Source organism: Orbicella franksi, chromosome 14, assembly GCF_964199315.1.
Source record: "Orbicella franksi chromosome 14, jaOrbFran1.1, whole genome shotgun sequence".
In the NCBI taxonomy this organism is placed as follows: domain Eukaryota; kingdom Metazoa; phylum Cnidaria; class Anthozoa; order Scleractinia; family Merulinidae; genus Orbicella; species Orbicella franksi.
This window is the reverse complement of record NC_138158.1, coordinates 21,229,593-21,248,951: the sequence shown is the minus strand read 5'-3', so window position 1 is coordinate 21,248,951 and position 19,359 is coordinate 21,229,593. Positions and strand designations below refer to the sequence as shown.

Here is a 19,359-nt window from a genome sequence, read left to right as displayed (position 1 = left end):
CTCGAAATATCCGATTTTTCGAACCAATTTTTTGGAAAACAAACAGACTGACATTTCTTTGAATTTTTATATCCTCTGCCTTACACGAAAGTTAATTTTTTTTTAGATACAATTTTCATAAATGCATACATGGGAACAAAAATCTTAAAATTACAATTGATTCGATGTCATGTATTAGGCACACGTTTCTGTGGATTTCTATGACATCACCACGTTGTTGTAAAAATATATTTTTTATAGCATGGCAAGCACAATGAAAGCTATATTATGGAAGGTCTCAAACGATATAGTAAACTTGAAAGGAACAACCTTCTTTTTCTGGTCAGCCCTTTAAATGGTCTATGTCTCAATCACACTTTGTTCCGCAAACTCAGTGACCTATGTACAATTTTGCCTTTTGTTGGATCCTAAAACAATCCTTGCGTCCATTCAACTTTCCCAAGTCAAATTAAAAGGTTAGTACCGACTTTTTGTACCATGCCAGGCCCAGTTGAAAAACTTCGGGAAAACCAATTAACGCAAAAAGTGCGTTAATTGGTGGCTCAGGCAATGTAACTGTAAAAAGACAAAGGTCTGGGGACCTTGTTTTACCAGAGAAAAGATTCAAACACCGAAACCTAAAAAAGAGGAAAAGATAGACTGGAAAAAAATAGAAAATGATGTCTGGCAGGAAAAAGAAAGAAAATAAAAACAATAGCGAACAGTCTTGCGAGGGATTCCCGTAAAGAATAACTCCGTTCACCGCTAGAACGTGAATGAGAGGAACTCTCTTGTCTTAATGCAGGGTGTAGGAAATTCTTTGGCTTTATTTCAGATTTAGAACAGTGCAGCGTTTTGTTTCGCAAGGGATATGATATCACTCGACACAAAACATAAAAAATGAATGAGGGCAGAATTGATAGATGGAGACGAAAACAGACGAAAGAAAGAATGGAATCAACACACACTAATTTCCCGTAAACATAAAACCACATATTTATTGAATTTTTTAGCCGCTTTCTATAATATAATGAAACGTGTCAAATGTCACATTTTTAACTTTGGTTAAAATTGACATGCATGAAAAATTGCTCTTCTACTTAGCTATTTCTTTTTTAAAGTGAATTGCATACATTGAATTATGTCTTGTCTACCACAGTAACATGCACCTAAATAACCCAAAAAAACCCTTAATTAAGTATGCATTGGAAAACTGACCTTTATATCAAACTTAACGAGGACTGACCTTTTAACGAACGAAAATGTTTCCGTGTGGATTAGCCACACCTTTTAACTGATTTGCTTGGTTTCTTCCACATGGATCATGGGTAGGGTAATAATATCGTGTGCTACCATCAAAGAAATAGTAGTAGCCGCTTGCTTGGAGGACCGGTCCGTAGGACAGTGAACGGAACGATGTTGGCACCACTCCAGCACACTGATTAGAAACCTGTTTAACCAGTTTACAAGTGATTGAACCCGTCTTCTGTTGCACCAAGCTGCCAGTGCCTTCCTTGCATGCGATCCAGTTGTTGATGTTGCTCTTGATCAGGAATTCTTTACCAATGGTGCGCCACAAAGAAAAGTTCATGGCCTGGTAATCTGTCTCATTCAAAGGAACTGTTGTAGACAATTGAGTGTTAGCATAATAAGCTATCCAGCTTGGACGCGGCGTGACAGCGTTTGAGCTACTCGTGAAATATGAGTAAGCTGTAAAGGTGTAGCTCCAAACTAGTGTCCAGCCCCCACCGTCCGTCTGTTGGTCGCAGTAGGCCTGGAATGCGTTATCATGGGAACCACCATCTGGATCTATCCAATAGACGTCTGACACTAGTGATGGCGCTTTGTGTTTCAAGTCCATGCAATTCAAGGCTGGGTTTGCTTTGCTTTGTCCTGTATATTCAAAGCCGAAAAGAAAAGAAAATCAAGAACTAAAGCCTTAAATTTACTTCTTAGGTTGCGTTCCTTTGGGGTGATCTGGATCAGGATCAGTGATCCTAGATTTGTCTGGATCATGGTGCATCAAAAGAACCGATGAATCCACTCTGGTCATGGATTCATCGGTTCCTTTGATACACCATGATCCAGACAGATCTAGGATCACTGATCCTGAACCAGATCACCTCAACGGAACCCACCCTTAATTTTTCAGGATTTCCGTGGCAAACTGGATCTTTTACAAGCACTGTTGTCAACATACTGCAACATTCCCAAAACTGTTTTCCGCCCCCTCAAAATACGCAAAATACGTTTTCAACATACTGCTACTTTCCCAAAACTGTTTTCCGCCCCCTCAAAATACGCCTACGGCGAAAATAAGCCCTCCCGGTATATCGCCAAGATCTCAGACAGAGAAGCACTCAGAGATTAATGATTAAGGCTTCCTGCAGATGACCCAAGGAAAAAGCCGTACAATAATAACCTCATGGGTTATTTAATCATAGCCTAACAGTATATATATTCTCCTTAGTAAAGAATATGAAACGATCATTTCAAGAGTAAGTTTCTCACATTGAAGATCACATACATGCCATGAAAAGAGTTTTATCAATGAATTACCTATTGTACTCGGTCGGTCACTCGATTCTGCGAGGTGATAAGATCCATTGATCAGTCGCTTGATAATTTCGTTCTTGCAGAGTAGTGCAAACTTGTAAATGTAAAGATTGCCTTTTTCATCGATGTCCAACACACACATTCTGTTCCTCTTCTGCTCCTGACCCCTGATGGTTTTAAAAGACAATACAGTATGATTTAATAATAGTTCCTCTTTCGGTTTCAAGGAATTTTGAGAGTATATACGACTGAAAGAAAGATACCCGGCTGAAAAACCGAGTTTTATAGAAGAATGAAATTCCTTTAAAAACGTAAGACTTGGGAAGTCAGCAACTTAATACTGCCACGACTGTTGTTATGATCGTAAAAGTGGCGGCTTTGGACTAAAATATAATATTAAGTATTTTTAAAACGTTTTACCTTTGAAAGTGACGTATTGGGTAGAGAATTAAAGGCTCAAGGTTCAAAATCACAAATGCATGTTTTCAGAAATACCAGTTGGACATTTTTAAGCCTAGCTCAAGAATTGAATTCGGGTCTACCGCAAACGTAGTCTATAGCGGAACCTTCATCCACTGTCGATATCGAAAGTTTTTGTTTCCAGAGAACGTTATGTATTTATTTGTTGGAGTTGTCAAGTAAAGCGGCTAAAATGAGAAAGATTCAAGAAAATCGCATTTTAAACGATTTAGATAATTATATAGTTATCTGATTTATCTTACCTTGGTGTTAAAGCACTGCTGGAGAGTAAAACCAAAGCGAAACTAACGTGGAAGAACATTTTGGAGGTGCGTTGAAGCAGTAAAACTTCAAGAAGTTCCGTTGATTGACTCAACACAAAAAGTCTCTGCTCAGTACAGATGATAAATCAAAAAAGGAAGAAAGTATGAAATTTAAGATACAAACTAAAACAAAACACAGAATAGCAAGTTAAAACGGAGGAAGCCAGACATGGCTTGTTCAATACTTACTGCTCCTCGTTCAAAACGTTGTGGGCCTCTTGATGAAGAGCCGCTTAATCTTATGTGTGTCTTGGTTTGTTTAGTACTCGTCGATATTGGATTTATCCAATAGAATATCAGTTCTTTATTAATTATAATTAGTGTTAATGGGCATGGCACGTTTCGTTTTCTTAGCAAAGCACAATTGATTAAAATTGCTTTTGAGTTTGATTCGACCTGAATCAACAAAACTGACAAAGCAGAATTCTTAAAAAAATTGTAGAACAGTTTTTTTTCGTAGAGACGAAATTTTCTAACAAATGCTTATTTTTTGTAGAATTGCGCAAAACATGAACGTTTGTTGAAGATCGATTAAGAGGGAAAAAATTAAGTGATCTTTGCCCCTCGTGGAAAACTGAGCTGTGATAACTTTGTCAAGAAATAAAATAAACTTTCAGAACTTTTTAATTTGACAGCTGTGAGAACATGACGCCTGCGCAAGTGTATAATCTAGATTAACCATGTGTAAATACTTTTAACGATGAGTTTAAATGTTTGTAAAGCTGACTTTCTGTATTTCTGAACTCCACCTCCCTGCCCCCCGAGATCTTTAGCCTACTTCCTCGTCTACTTTTGTCACACTGAGAGGAAATTTTATTCAAGTTCAAAGTGTTTTGTTCTTGAGAGGAAATTGCTTTTTATTTCTTTTCAATTTAAGGACATTATAGCCAAACTTGAATATATCTCTTTTATCAAAACAAATTAGCAAAATATTGATATTTTTTAAAAGGAAATGTCATCTTTCAATTTCGCAGATGCTGTGCATGAATTCAGCTGTTGAATGCGAATCACTGCGTCTGCAACAAATGAATTTCGTTTTTCAGAATTTTCGTTTTTCTATAATTCCAGTAAATTTCAGTTAAGCGCAACTTTCAATTAGCTCTGTTTGCATCGCGTGTTTAGTCTTGTATAAACCAACTGAGGAAGGCTTTTTGTTGATAACGCTGAATATAGAAAGTATAGATCACCACTTCAATTATGTGTTTGAGTATTCTGGATAACAAGCGTGATGGCTTTTCGTATAAGTACAAATAGACTCTCTAAGTGGCACTTTGTCTTCTGTTTGTTGTTATCTTTCTATAATTTATTAAGAGTAAAGAGCTCAAATATAAGAACGAGTGGCGTGTTTCTTAGTTGATTTCAAAGCAAATTGCAACTTAATCCTTTGATTTTTCTGTTGAAAACCTTACTTTCAGTCTATACAGTCATATTGCATTCTGACTGAAATGATTGAAAGTTTTTCAATCACCAGAATGTCTGAATTTTGTTTCCTTGACAGCTTTTCACAAGTAAATATAATTAAATCGAATATGATGAACAGCCATGCACAAAATCCTCCTTTGTTTTCTCATGGAGTGAAGCTCAATTGATTAAAATTGCTTCAGTCTAAGGATCTAAGTGTCATTCGACCTAAATCGACAAAAGTGACACAGCAGAATTCAGATCCAATAAGTAGTGGCGTTATGATTCTATTTTTTGAGAAAAACAATCATAGAAGAATTTTTTTTTCGTAGACACGAAATCTTTTAACAAATGATTATTTTTGAAGAATTGCACAAAACATGAACGTTTGTTGAAAATCGATTTAGAGGAAAAAATTAAATGATCTTTACCCCTTGTGGGAAACTGAGCTGTGATAACTTTGTCAATGAATAAAACAAACTTTGAGGACTTCTTAATTTGACAGCTGTGAGAACATGACGCCTGTGTAAGTGTATGCATCTAGATAAACCCTGTATAAATGCTTTTAACGATGAGTTTAAGTGTTTGTAAATCTGACTTTATGTATTTCTAAACTCCACCCCCACCCCCTCCCTCGAAAAAAAGAGATCTTTAGCCTAGTTTGTCGGCTACTTTTGTCACACTCAGAGGAAATTTTATTCAAGTTCAAAGTGTTTTGCTCTTAAGAGGAGATTGCTTTTTATTTCTTTTCAATTTAAGGACACTATAGCCAAACGTAAATATACTGTATCTCTTTCAAGTTATCAAAACAAATTTGCAAAATATTGATATTTGTTGAAAGGAAACGTCATCTTTCAATTTCGCAGATGCTGTGCATGAATTCAGCTGCTGAATGCGAATCACTGCGTCTCCAACAAATGAACTATGTTTCGTTATTCAGAATTCAAATAGTGCAGGTGCTTTCCCCAGCTCTGAAATACTATAATTCCAGTAAATTTCAGTTGAGCGCGACTTTCAATTGGCTTTGTTTGCATCGGGCTTTTTATTGATAACACTTAATATTAAAAATATAGTTCACCACTTAATTATGTGTTTGAGTATTCTGGATAACAAGCATGATGGCTTTTCGTATAAGTACAAATAGACTCTCTAAGTGGCACTTTGTCTTCTGTTTGTTGTTATCTTGCTAAAATTCGTTAAGAGTAAAGAGCTCAAATATAAGAGCGAGTGGTGTGTTTCTTAGTTGATTTCAAAGCAAATTGCAACTTAATCCTCTGATTTTTCTGTTGAAAACCTTACTTTCAGTCTCCTGTCATATTGGATTCTGACTGAAAAGATTGAAAGTTTTTCAATCACCAGAATGTCTGAATTTTGTTTCCTTGACAGCTTTTGACCAATAAATATAATTAAAACAAATATGATATACAGCCATCCACAAAATCCTGCTTTATTTTCTCGTGGAGTGAAGCTCAATTGATTAAAATTGCTTCTAAGTTTAATTCGACCTGAATCAACAAAGGTGACACAGCAGGATTCAGATCAAATAAGTAGGGGCGTTATAATTCTATTTTTTGAAAAAAACAATCGTAGAAGAGTTTAGTTTTTTTTCGTAGACACGAAATCTTTTTACAAATGATTAATTTTGAAGAATTGCGCAAAACATGAACGTTTGTTGAAAATCGATTTAGAGGAAAAAATTAAAGGAACTTTACCCTTTGTGGAAAACTGAGCTGTGATAACTTTGTCAATAAATCAAACAAACTTTCAGGGCTTCTTAATTTGACAGCTGTGAGAACATGACGCCTGTGCAAGTGTATAATCTGGTAAACCCTGCATAAATGCTTTTAATGATGAGTTTAAGTGTTTGTAAATCTGACTTTCTGTATTTCTGAACTCCACTCGCCCCCGCACCCCCTCGAGAAAAAAAGGGATTTTCAGCCTACTTCGTCGTCTACTTTTTTAACATTCAGAGGAATTTTTTTTCAAGTTCACAGTATTTTGTTCGTGAGAGGAAATTGCTTTTTATTTCTTTTCAATTTAAGGACACTTAAGTCAAACTTAAATATTGATATTTGTTGAAAGGAAATGTCATCTTTCAATTTCGCAGATGCTGTGCATGAATTCAGCTGCTGAATGCGAATCAGCACGTCTGCATCAAAGAAATTTCGTTATTCAGAATTTAAATAGTACAAGTGCTTTTCCCAGCTCTGAATACTATAATTTCAGTAAATTTCAGTTAAGTGCGAGTTTTAATAGGCTTTGTTTGCTTTTTAAGACTTGTATGAACCAACGGAGGAAGACTGTTTCTTAATAACACTGAATATGGAAATAAACAAATTCTTTATATTTATGGGTAGTGCGCAATAAACATAACAACTAAAAATCTTTTGACTTAAAAAATATGTTACGAAAAATTGTCTAAGTCAATTTCTAGAACAATCTAGAACCGGAAGTCATTCAGCCGTGACCACTTTGTATAAGAACATTCCAGAACATTCTAATCCTTATGTAATTACTCAGATTAGAAACTGTGTCAAACTACTTAATTTAGTTTCTAGAACTTTAAGCCTCATGTATATTAGAGCGAGAGGTTCTGCTGTAAGAGAGATTGATTCAAATTTGAAGAAGCTTAGTGCTGTAAATTCGTGAAGTTATCTTACGGAAATAAATTAGTTTGTTGCTGTTACCAGCGATCCTGAGTTCTGTCTGGAAACAACCCTGCTCTACAACGATACTCGTAACAAAATAACACATACGCAATTTCAACAAATGGAAATGTGAAGTTTTTCATGACTTACAAAATAAATACATTATAAAAGATGTGATGAGTATAGATTACCACTTCATTATGTGTTTTAGTATTCTGGATAAGAAGGGTGATGTCTTTTCGTATCAGTACAAATAGACTTTCTAAGTGGCACTTTGTCTTCTGTTTGTTGTTATTTTTCTATAATTTTTTAAGAGTAAAGAGCTAAAATATGAGAGGGAGTGGAATGTTTCTTAGTTGATTTCAGAGCAAGTTGCAACCTAATCCTTTGATTTTTCTGTTGAAAACCTTACTTTCAGCCTACAGTCATATTACTTTCTGACTGAAAAGATTGAAGGTTTTTCAGTTGGCAGAATGTCTGAATTTTGTTTCCTTGACAGCCTATCACAAATAAATCAAATTTGATGAACAGCAATCCACAAAATCCTCCTTTGTTTTCTCATACAGTGACGCTCAATTGATTAAAATTGCTTCTAAGTTTGATTCCACCTGAATCAACAAAAGTGGCACAGCAGAATTCAGATCCATTAAATAGTGACGTTATAATTTTACTTTTTGAAACCCGTAATCGTAGAAGAGTTTTTTCCTTCATAGACACGAAATCTTATAACACATGATTATTTTCTGAAGAATTGCGTAAAACATGAACGTTTGTTGAAAATCGATTTAGAGGGAGAAAAATTAAATGATCTTTCCCCCTCGTGGAAAACTGAGCTGTGATAATTTTGTCAATAAATCAAACAAACTTTCAGGACTTCTTAATTTGACAGCAATGAGAACGCGACGCCTGTGCAAGTGTATACATCTAGATAAACCCTGTATAAATGTTTTTAACGATGAGTTTAAATGTTTGTAAATCTGACTTTGTGTATTTCTGAACTCCATCCGCCCCCGCCCCCCCCCCTCCCCCCTCGAGAAAAAAAGGGATTTTTAGCCTACTTCGTCGTACACTTTTCTCACACTCAGAGGAAATTTTGTTCAAGTTCAAAGTGTTTTGTTCTTGGGAGGAAATTGCTTTTTATTTCTCTTCAATTTAAGGACACAATAGCCAAACTGTTAAAAATATATCTCTTTTATCAAAACAAATTAGCAGAATATTGATATTTGTTGAAAGGAAATGTCACCTTTCAATTTCGCATATGCTGTGCATGAATTCAGCTGCTGAATGCGAATCACTGCGTCTGCAACACATGAATTTCGTTCTTCAGAATTCAAATAGTGCAGGTGATTTCCCCAGCTCTGGAATACTATGATTCCAGTAAATTTCAGTTAAGCGCGTGTTTAGTCTTGTATGAACCAACTGAGGAAGGACACTTTAGTCAAACTTAACTATATCTCTTTTATCACAACAAATTTACAAAATATTGATATTATTTGTTGAAAGGAAATGTCGTCTTTCAATTTCGCACATGCTGTGCGTGAATTCAGCTGCTGAATGCGAATCAGCACGTCTGAAGCAATTAAATTTAATTATTCAGAATTTACCAAATTTCCCTGCTCTGGAATACTATAATTCTAGCAAAATTTCAGTTAAGTTATTACGTTAAGAATTGCGTTATTCAGAATTCAAATAGTGCAGGTGCTTTACCTCAGCTTTGGAATAGCATAATTTTAGTAAATTTCAGTTAAGCGCGACTTTCAACTAGCTTTGTTTGCATCGCGTGTTTAGTCTTCTGTGAACCAACTGAGAAAGGCTTTTTGTTGATAACACTGAATATAGAAAGTATAGATCACCACTTAGTTATGTGTTTGAGTATTCTGGATAACAAGCATGATGGCTTTTCGTATCAGTACAAATAGACTCTCTAAGTGGCACTTTGTCTTCTGTTTGCTATTATCTTTCTTGAATTTGTTAGCAGCAAAGAGCTGAGTCCTATATTACCTAATTCTCAGTCAACAATGATGACTGTTTCTACTAGGGTCTTACTGCGCATGCCTGGTGTGATCCATCAAAAATGTGGCTGGTACCAGTGAGTCTGTTTACCACACTCACGTAAATCAGTAGATTCAAAATGGTCCTTTATTTCTGTTCTCTTTTGCCTTCCTTGATTGAATTTGTTAAAATAGAACAAACATAAAACAAAGATTCAGATAATGACGATCATGAAGGTTAAAGTTTTGTTATTTGCAGTTAGTACAACCATAACAGTTTCTACAAGGTTTTTGCGTCCCAGTTCTCTTGACATACCAACGTATATAGACTCCAAATTATCACTCTAGTATCTTGTCTTCAGTTTTTGTTACTGCCTTCTGAATGAATCAAGTAATTTTCTTAACAGAATTAGGTTTTGTATTCATATTATTCTGTTAATTTTAATTTTTATTCAGTTGAACGATAATGATATAAGTGAGCGATGTGCATTGTGGTCTTGTAAGTGTGACATGAAGCCGGGAAACTAGGGCCGAGTACGTACTAATTAAGCTCAAACATAAGAGCCAATGGCGTGTTTTCAGTTGATTTCAAAGTAAATTGCAACTTCATCCTTTGATTTTTCTGTTGAAAAAAACACCCTTACTGTTAGTCTACAATCATGTTAGTTTCTGAGTAAAAAATTGAAAGTTTTTCAATCACCAGCTTATTACAAAAAAAAAATCCTATTTGATGAACTTTAATCCGCTTCCATCCTCGTAAATCCTTCACTTCTGCACAAACATTTCACTTTTCGGTAGCCGAGGATGAGTATAATGTTCAACTCAGTTGTATCAGAAGAACAGCTTGAGGTGTTGGCTGTCGGTCTAAAACGTGAAACGTACATTTCCGTGTTTATTTGTTTTCAGCAGTTTCTTTACGATTTCAATAGCACATAAAATAAAAGGAGGTGTGACTGAAAATCAGTTCAACATTCAATTGATTGAAACCAATGTAAATTTCAGTTTTTTATGGAATCTAATAAAAGCGAGCGTCCTTCTAGTGCAAGGGAGTGGCTGTTAGGGTTGAAAAACGGTCCGTTGCTGTACAGATTGAAGGATTTTTGCACCACAACAGCACACTTCTTAGAAACCTGCTTAACCAGTTTACAAGTGATTGACATTTACTGGATATGAGCTGACGTGGGATTGAGTTACCATTCCACAGGTCCGTTTAACTGGAGAAAGCGTCGCTATTACTGCATCCCAGTTTCTGTGTTACCTGGCTGTTAAGAAACTGCTGGAGGTGAAAAACAAAGTCAAAACAACATGGTGAAGCATTTTATGCGCAGCCGTATGCTAGGATATAAATAATTTTCCAATCGACACATTGTCCTCGGCGAAGCCCATTTAGCTGCGTAAACTCACTCCTTCGGGCCGGGGAGAGGTTTTCCAAACCATTCATTTTCTCTTCAATATATCAAACCGCTAAGTGAGAACACTCTCTGTGTCCCTTAGGAGTCATAGTCGTTATGTGGTAGTTTTGTCCTGTGCGAGAGAAACTGGTGGAAGTAGAGGTTATTTTCGCGCTCCAAAAGTTCTTCCGGAACCTGAATTATAATACTGTTTGATGTTTCAGATTTTTCTTGAACATGCCAAGAGCGACGTAGACATCAGAGGACACAGCTCGCGAACCGCCCTTCACATCGCTGCCGATATGGACAAAGTACCCATCTGTAAATTGCTGGTTAGTAATTAACTGATTCAATAGGCAGTAGATCAAAAGGTCCGTACTGGAACCAGAATCGTCGCCTTGTGTTCTGAGCTGGACACTCACAGTGGCGGATCCAGACGTTCAACTAAGGTGGGGGCCCGGTTTTGTTTTTCTCGCCCTGTCGGCTTTTCTTCCGTCTGTGATTTCTTCTATTTTACCCAAAATAAGGGAGCGGGCCCCCCGGGCCTCTCCCCTAGATCCGCCACTGACTCAGAGAGTATCTTTCTTCGCCCAATTAATTGTAATAGTTAATTGAAGTTAAAGTTCAAATTCCCAGTCCTTGATAGCATGCTCCAACCTCCTCTCCATGTTAGCCCTATCTCGTAAAATACTTCATGATTTCTTTTCCCTACCTCCAACTCTTGCCAGACAACTCGCGAGTCTTGAACAAATTAAATCTCGGAGGATGAGCCTCGCCCCAATAAAAAACTCCCAATAATTAACATACTCACCTAAAAACTAATAGTTTGTGAAATAAACGTTTGGAGTGTCCTTCAGTATCATTTCGGAATAGATATATTGATTCAATTGGGGCCTTGAGCTACTTTTTTCCCCCAAGCTTTCGGCGTTCTACGGTATCATCAGGGAATGAAAGATATAAAAGTGGTGTAGGTGACGCGAGTGATTAGAATATATTAAGGACAATGAGTGTAAATATGGTGATGGAAATATATCAGTGATAATATGGACAATCCCTAATACGTATAAGTGATAAAACAGTTCAAAGTAAAGCAGTTCAAAATGAAATAAAAGTTCTCTGAGTTCGACACATTTTTCACGGGAAAAATACAATAACATGAAATATACAATAACATGAACAATTGCCAATGAGTACAAGTGATAAAGCATATTATCGTAAATTCCATCACCATATTTAGACTCATTTTCCTTATTATATATTCTAATCATTCGCGTCACCTAAGTAGCCCAAGGCTTGAATTGAAGCAATAAATCTAGTCTGTGAAATGTTTTCGTGAAATCTAGTCAGACTACTTTGTATGAATGAGAGGTGCGGTGACTTAACGATAACCTTGCAATACTAAAGACCAAGTGGTCTCGTCCAAAACATAGGCTGGGGTCACTGTGTTGTGCGTGTTCTTGGGCAAGACACTTAACTCTAAGAATACCTTTCTGTATCCTGATGTAGAAACGGCTTCGGTCCCACTAGCTAGTATAAATTCAATTCCGGCAACAACAATATTCCCAAGTTAGTAGACACTTTATGGGCGAGTGAAACTTTACCAGTCTACTTTGGATGCGTATTCTCGTTCTAGATTGAGCATGGCGCCTCTCCGGACTGCCGTGACGACGACAACATGACTCCTCTTGCACGAGCTGTTGAAAAGGGAGCCAAGAATGCTGTTGAATTTTTCTTTGAAGATGGTCAGCAGCATCTAGTGTGATTTTGAATTATTTCATAACTGAAGGATATGACAGACCGACTGACTGACTGATTGGCTGGCTGGCTGGCTGACTGAATGACTGACGGACGGACGGACGGACGGACGGACTGACTGACTGAATGACTGTCTGTTTGACTGAACAAGTGATCGACTGAAAGAACAACCGACCGACTGAGTGACGTATACTATATGGATATGTGTTACTAAATGTGACTGGGTCATGAGTTGGGGTTGACTTCTTCGAGATTTCTTCACTTCGGGTTGTTGATGGGTATACTATTTAACTCTTAAGGCCGACATAATTGTTTTATCTGAGGCGGGGTAGGAATTCTCAGACTCCATTGAAGGACTCCAACCTAAACCGTAAGAGCTTTTTCCTCGTTCTATCTACTTACTATGGGCATTTTATTATCTTTCACAAAATTTACAGCAGGTTAAAATCGAATAAAACACAAAATCACCCCCAAATGAGTTGGTCTGGAGGCCTCGAGATAAAAATTTATCCACCCGGCTCTTCGACTCCGTAAAGAAACGCCTAATAACAATGCATTGTTTTTGCTGGCAGCTAAATCAAAACACAGGCTATTGGAGGACATACTTTTTAACGTGGATTCCGAGGGAAGCTCTCTGCTTCACTTAGCAGTCGAAAGTGGAAACTCTGAGGTAACTAACCTTCTTATGACAATTCCAATTTCTTCATCAAGTGTGAGGCCAAAACGTAATAATTGAATCGTTTTGCCTTAGGTGGTACAACTTTGTATGGACAATGGAGCCATTCTTCGACAGCCAAAGGTAACCAGTATTAATGACAAAATAAATTTATTTTAAATTTATATTCAAAACAGATTATTGGTCTATCACAACTTTAACGATGTATAAATGTCACTGACAGACTTAACTACCGACCGATCGATCCATCGATCGACTGACTGACCGACTGACTAATTGACTGACTGACCGACTGACTGATTGACTGACTCGCCTGACTGACTGACAGACTGACTGATTGACTGACTGACTGACTGAACGGCTTACTGATTGACCGACCGACTGACTCGCTGATTGACCGACTGACTGACTGACTAGCTCGCTGATTCATCCATTCATTCTTTGATTCATCCATGCATCCATTCATTCCATTCATTCATTCTTTTTTGTATTTTCCTTATTTTTAATTTCTTTGGATTGATTTAGGGAAGTCAAGGAATTACTGCATTCCACGTGGCGTGCGCTCAAGGATCTCTTGAGATTGTTCAGCTCTTTGTTTCTAAAGATGTCTCCATTTGTCAAATAACATTGATTGACAGCCAAGGTTTGACTCCCTTGCACATGGCTGCGCTCAACAATCACTCAGTCGTTGTACAGTTTCTTTTAAAACAGGTAATAATATATATATATGTATAAGTAATCATACGGTTTTTCTCTTTCAATAGCCCTTTTCACGGTTAATTTTTCTCATTTGCATTACAATGTAATCCAACGTGGATGCGAGGCAATTTCGGGATAAAAATACAAAATAGCCCGAAATTGCCTCTCATCCATGCTAGATTTTATTGTAATGCAAATAAGCAAAGGTAACCGTGAAAGGGGCTATTTGGAATTCATTTGCACTAGTGAGTTTTTCAAAAAGCTGAAATTGCACGAGCCGCTTATTAATAACATAAACATGAAAAAATTCGCTTGGAAGAAATGCCGGAAGATCTCTCTTTCTCATTTTCTTTCTTTCTTATTAGTGAAAACCTTTTTTCAAAGTTCCCGCACAAAATTTTCGTCATCATTTTACGTGATATCATTGGCTTAGAAAATTCCCTATAGTCTTTCAGCCAATCATAACCCAGAATTACGATGTGTAATTTGCACTGATGTTACACTTTTTGCACTGATGGTACACTTGAACTGCACTGCTCTCAGCCAATCAGTAATTTTTTTCACGTATATTATTAGGTATGTTAAAAGTTGGCTACGTCAACTCTACAGCGGTTTCTCTTTTGTATACGTTCTGCGCATTCACACTAGATTTTACGTGATCTTTGATGTATCAATACGCCTTTCTCGTACGGTGTACGTCTTACGGTTTAAACTGAACAACCTCCACCAAAAAAGCTTAAAATCTATGTTCCCCATTCTGCGTTGCGCAGAACGAGTGTCCACAAATAAAAGGAGGCAACGACCTTGATTTAACTGTTTTTCTGTTCAGGGTGCTTCAGTAGACCCTCGTGACAAACTCCGCCGCACCCCTCTCTTCTTAGCAGCCGCCGAGGGCGCAACAGAGTCTGTTAAAGCATTAATTGACGGTGGTGCTGACGTCACGATCAAAGACGTGGACATGCAATCTTGTGTAAGAGTGGCCGTGGAACATACAGATACAATGGAGGTATTACTGCAGGTACGAAATACATCGCTGATTTTATTTAGCCGCTGCGGTTTAGGAGGTTCCAATGGCTTTGACAATGTAGACCCTGTTAAAACATTTGACACCACTGGGATATCTGAAAGTGCCGCACTCTACTCGGCTGAGTTGTACCCAGTCGCCTCGTGGTGTAATTTGCGAAGCCCTGGGTATGATAAAAGAGAGCCTCCTCAACCATCATCATGGCTCTCCTTTCTCGTGAGAGAAGACTAGGAACCAGTCAAATACTTGTCCCAAGAACCTCTCGAAGCTAAGTTTGCTATACGGACGATTTTAAGTAAATATCAAATGAAATATTATGTAAAGTTACTTACTTACTTTGGCCCTTTACTCCTCCCGAAGCATAGGCCACCAATAACAACTCTCCAGTCTCCTCTGTCCTGAGCTATCCTTTCAAGATGTTTCCATGCGTGTCCAGTCCTTTTAATGTCCTTTTCAAGCTCCCGCCGCCAGGTGTTCCGTGGTCTCCCTCTCTTTCTTTGACCTTGGGGGTTCCAGTTAAAGTTACCAAGCATTTATTTCTTCTTAGAAACGCGCCGCTTTCCGATTGATAACTGAAAAGGATATCACAGGATTTGCCCCAGTCCACTACGCTGCCAAATATGGTCATCTTCAGGTAAGAAGAAAATGTCACTCACAACTTGAGTTAAAAGAGTGCAAGTTAGACTGAGCACCAGCTTTGTGCCTGGACTATCTACAATCTGAAAAGGACTTTGAGAAAATTTAACAATCTTTCAAACATTCCTGCTCTTTTTCGGTTTGTTTTGTTTGTTGTTTGTTGTTTGTTTTTGTTTTGTTTTGTATTGTTGTTTGTTTTGTTTCGGTTTGTTGTTTGTTTTGTTTTTCTAGTCAGTATTCCATTAACGCTTTCTTCGATTTCCTATACTATTTCATACCAATTTCATCGCCTTAAAGACTCTTTATTTCTGCAGTAAAATACTCGTAGGTTATGAGTATAACTATTTTGCATAAAAGTCTGTACATATTTTAGCGTATTGCTGGTTTTCAGTGTCACGCAATTCAAAATAGATCAAAATAAAAATTAAAACCGGTCAATAGATAAAGTCCAGAATCTGGGAAGTGAAAGAAGGTAAATATGTAAAGACTCTCGCCAAAATTCTGGTCACAGCAATTTTTCTTATGCGAGATATGCGAAGAAATTTTTTACCCAAATTTATAGAGATTTGTATGGAGACGCCATGCTGGTGCCCATCCGTATGGGCACCAACATGGCGGCCGGAAACCAACAGAAACATCTGACACTGAGTTTTGCTACAAAAGCGTGCATTTATCCCTCGAGGAACTCTAAAACATTAAAATAATACTTTTTCTAAGACATGATCTGTTCAGATAGCCAAGTTCCCCGAAATAAGTCACTTTTTTAACCATCATTACAGCTCTCTAGGCCGTCATGTAAATGCCGCGTCACGCAAAAGCTTAGAAATGCAAGCGTAGTGTATCACAAAACCAAGAACCCATTCGGAGCGAAAATTTGTATGAATATTAGTTTCCAGCTGCTCTTATACATCATTTAAGTAAAATCTCAGCAAGATCAATAGTTTTGTAGTTCGAATTTTAGTGACGTCATCTGAAAACCAGCTATTTGTCACACCAACAGAATATCTTATTGTTTATGGAGCGAAATAGAGCAGCCACCACAGTGATGTCATATGGTCTGGATACTGCGCTACACGGCGCTGCCAGGTACAAAATATATATTGAAGGAGCTCAGTCACGGTATTTTGAGTTATTTTGGCCTCGTACAAAAGTATTTTTAAATTGAACAAAACCGGAAAATAGTAGTTTACTAAGATAATATAAAGGAAGAAGAATGGTTAAAGATGGACAAGATTAACCCAGATTACAAACCACCAACTTGAAAATTTTAGGTTAAACTTTTCAAGATGCGCGAACCTTGAAGTAAATTCATCCAAGTCTTGTCAGACTGCACATATGCTAGTTGCCTCAATTCATTCCACGTGGGAACATATTGCGGGAACTAGGAGAAAAGAGAAAAATTTACAATATCGCGTTTCAGTTTTTGAAGGAAATGGGGCGAGAATTAGGGGTAAAAGGTTGTAGAGAGAAGAGGTTTAGCGCGCTAAAACTCACAAACAATCAAAAGAAACAAATTCAAGTTTTAAATAATACATTTGCTTTACCTTTTAGATATGGCCGGCATGAAATAGTTGAAGCGTTGCTGTCTGGTCGGAATATTCGTTCCATAAACCTGAAAAACAGTCAAGGAAAGACAGCTCTACACTTCGCATGCGTGGAAGGACATGACCGAGTTGTTGAACTTTTGCTTAATCTTGGTGCAACTGTGGAAAAGTAGGCTGAGAGATTATATACTAAGAATAAAAATTTATCAGACATATTTTACAGCGGTTTCCTATTGAGTGTCGTAAAACCAAACCCAAAGTTATCACTCTGGCCAATCATAAAGGACGCTGAAAATTAAGTAAACCAATCAAAACCCGAAGTAATTACGTGTAGGTGACGCAAAGCGCGGGAACACATGGGCGAACGAGTAACGATTGGTTTTGGTTTTACTTTTGATTGGATGAAAAAGTGGCGCGATTTTTCAAAATGTTTCCCGCCCGAGTCTTCAAAATGTTTTTTAAGTCAATGATGCAAAACTAATTACTTTTCGACTCTCAAGTGAAAACTGCTCTAAGTTGTGCATCAGTTGGTCTTCTTATTTAAACCTCATAACAGAACGATGGGGTGTAAACTTCGGTGCTTTGAAATTTGGAAATTTAACTGTAAACCTTGAGAATGGTGCCAGGATGACGTCGAAACGTCGGCTTGTAACTCTAATACTCCCTTGTTTATGTTTGTAAACGTCGTACAGTAAAATTAGTTAAATTTTTGCCGCAGTAGCAGGAAAAACGTAATGCTCTAATCGGCTTGTTGGTTTCGTGAAAGGTCAAGACTGAAAAAAATAAAAATAACTTTTAGTTACAGTAATAAGAGAACACAAATCAAAATGGGAAAGAATTCCCCCAATAAAGATCTGAGTTTCGTAATTTTGTTTAATTTATAAATGCGCAATTTCAAAATTTTTGATTAATTAAAGTTACAAAGGCTGAAGAGACGTTTTCAGTCCAGAACGAATGGGGTGAGTATATATTTTGTGTCAAATGTTTTGTATTTCCTTATGGCATATTCTCAGAGATCACAACGACAGGACAGCACTGCATATCGCTGCCATAAGGGGATCCAAGCAATGTGTACAGTACATTCTACAGCGCCACCCTAAATGTATTAACCTCTTTGATAAAAATCAGGTGAGAAAACCTAAAAATGTTATGTTTGAGTGCCGCAGTCGTCATATTGAATCATGAAATTTCCAAGAAATAATTTAAGAAGTCCCGTCCGAAAAATTTTCCAGAACTCATTTTTCGCTGACCGACCATTAACCGACTCGAATCAAACCCCAGGTACCCCTTCCAAACTTCCTCTTTGCTAATGTAATATAATTTATTTTGGAATAATTACGCGTGGAACTCCTTACGGATGAGGTGCTTTTTGATTTGGTTTTAAGAAATTAATTATCTTTCTCCTCTCGCCCAGAACACCGCTTTACACTTGGCCGCCATTCATGATTCCCCAGAAGTTGTCTCGTGCTTGCTGTCTTACCCGGAACAAGAGATCCTTTTGAATAAAAAGAACCATAATGTTCTGGACGCCGCATTGAATGCTGAGAGGAAAAATGTGTCACTTGCTATAGCGAGTCACGAGAGGTTAGTTAAGAATGTTAGCAGCAAAGAAAGACAAAATACAAACAAACAAACAAACAAACAGACGCAAATGCGTCCAATTATTTCCTCGTTAAAGTTCAAGCTCGCAGACTAGGCTCAGCTTTGCGCACGTGCCATTTGCACGTGCGTTGCACATGATCAACATACGTCTAGTACGATCCTGTTCTTTTGAACTGAGAATGTAGTATGGAGGGGCAAGCATTCGGACGTCTTCGTGTGATCTTTTTTGCGGCTCAACTTTATATATATAGGGGTTAAAAGAAATATTGAGAATTGAAGTATTAATTTCGGTTTAGGGCAGGGCAGGTTTCGAAATTTTCGACAGCACAACCGTCTGCTTATTTTCTATTTTAGATGTCAAATTCTTGCGTATAGTTAAAAGAATATAAGAGGGAGGCATATTAATTCTTGATATATCAAAATATATTTAAGCATCTCTTCTTGCTTTTCATAGATGGCGCGAAGTACTGACGTCATCTGCTCCCGGACACATCGCAACGATGCAACATCTTGTGATAAAAATGCCAGAAATTGCTATAGTAAGGCAAAATATACTCTAGCGTAGTAATGACTTGGGGATTGTTTGAAACCTTATAACACATATTAGGATTTTTCTCAGATTTTCGGTATAAACAAGTTATGACTACATATACCTTTTTTGTTCGCCTTTCTAGC

The 19,359-nt window shown here is 37.3% G+C and overlaps 2 protein-coding genes across 2 annotated transcripts; one reads left to right on the top strand and one right to left on the bottom strand.

Annotated features, from left to right (window-relative positions):
- Positions 1–330: 330 nt before the first annotated feature.
- LOC145468301 (uncharacterized) lies at positions 331–3,586 on the bottom strand. The gene is made up of 4 exons (XM_081451994.1): positions 3,507–3,586; positions 3,258–3,382; positions 2,539–2,702; positions 331–1,872 (listed from the first exon to the last, which is right to left on the bottom strand). Exons 2-4 carry the CDS (start codon positions 3,314–3,316, stop codon positions 1,229–1,231), a joined length of 867 nt encoding a protein of 288 aa, XP_081308120.1. The 5' UTR covers positions 3,317–3,382; positions 3,507–3,586; the 3' UTR covers positions 331–1,228.
- Positions 3,587–10,608: 7,022 nt separating this feature from the next.
- On the top strand, positions 10,609–19,303 carry LOC145467297 (transient receptor potential cation channel subfamily A member 1-like). Its single transcript, XM_081450839.1, has 10 exons — positions 10,609–11,080; positions 12,382–12,490; positions 13,076–13,173; positions 13,255–13,302; positions 13,705–13,890; positions 14,708–14,896; positions 15,450–15,536; positions 16,539–16,624; positions 17,090–17,251; positions 18,096–19,303. Exons 1-10 carry the CDS (start codon positions 10,964–10,966, stop codon positions 18,265–18,267), a joined length of 1,254 nt encoding a protein of 417 aa, XP_081306965.1. The 5' UTR covers positions 10,609–10,963; the 3' UTR covers positions 18,268–19,303.
- Positions 19,304–19,359: the final 56 nt, after the last annotated feature.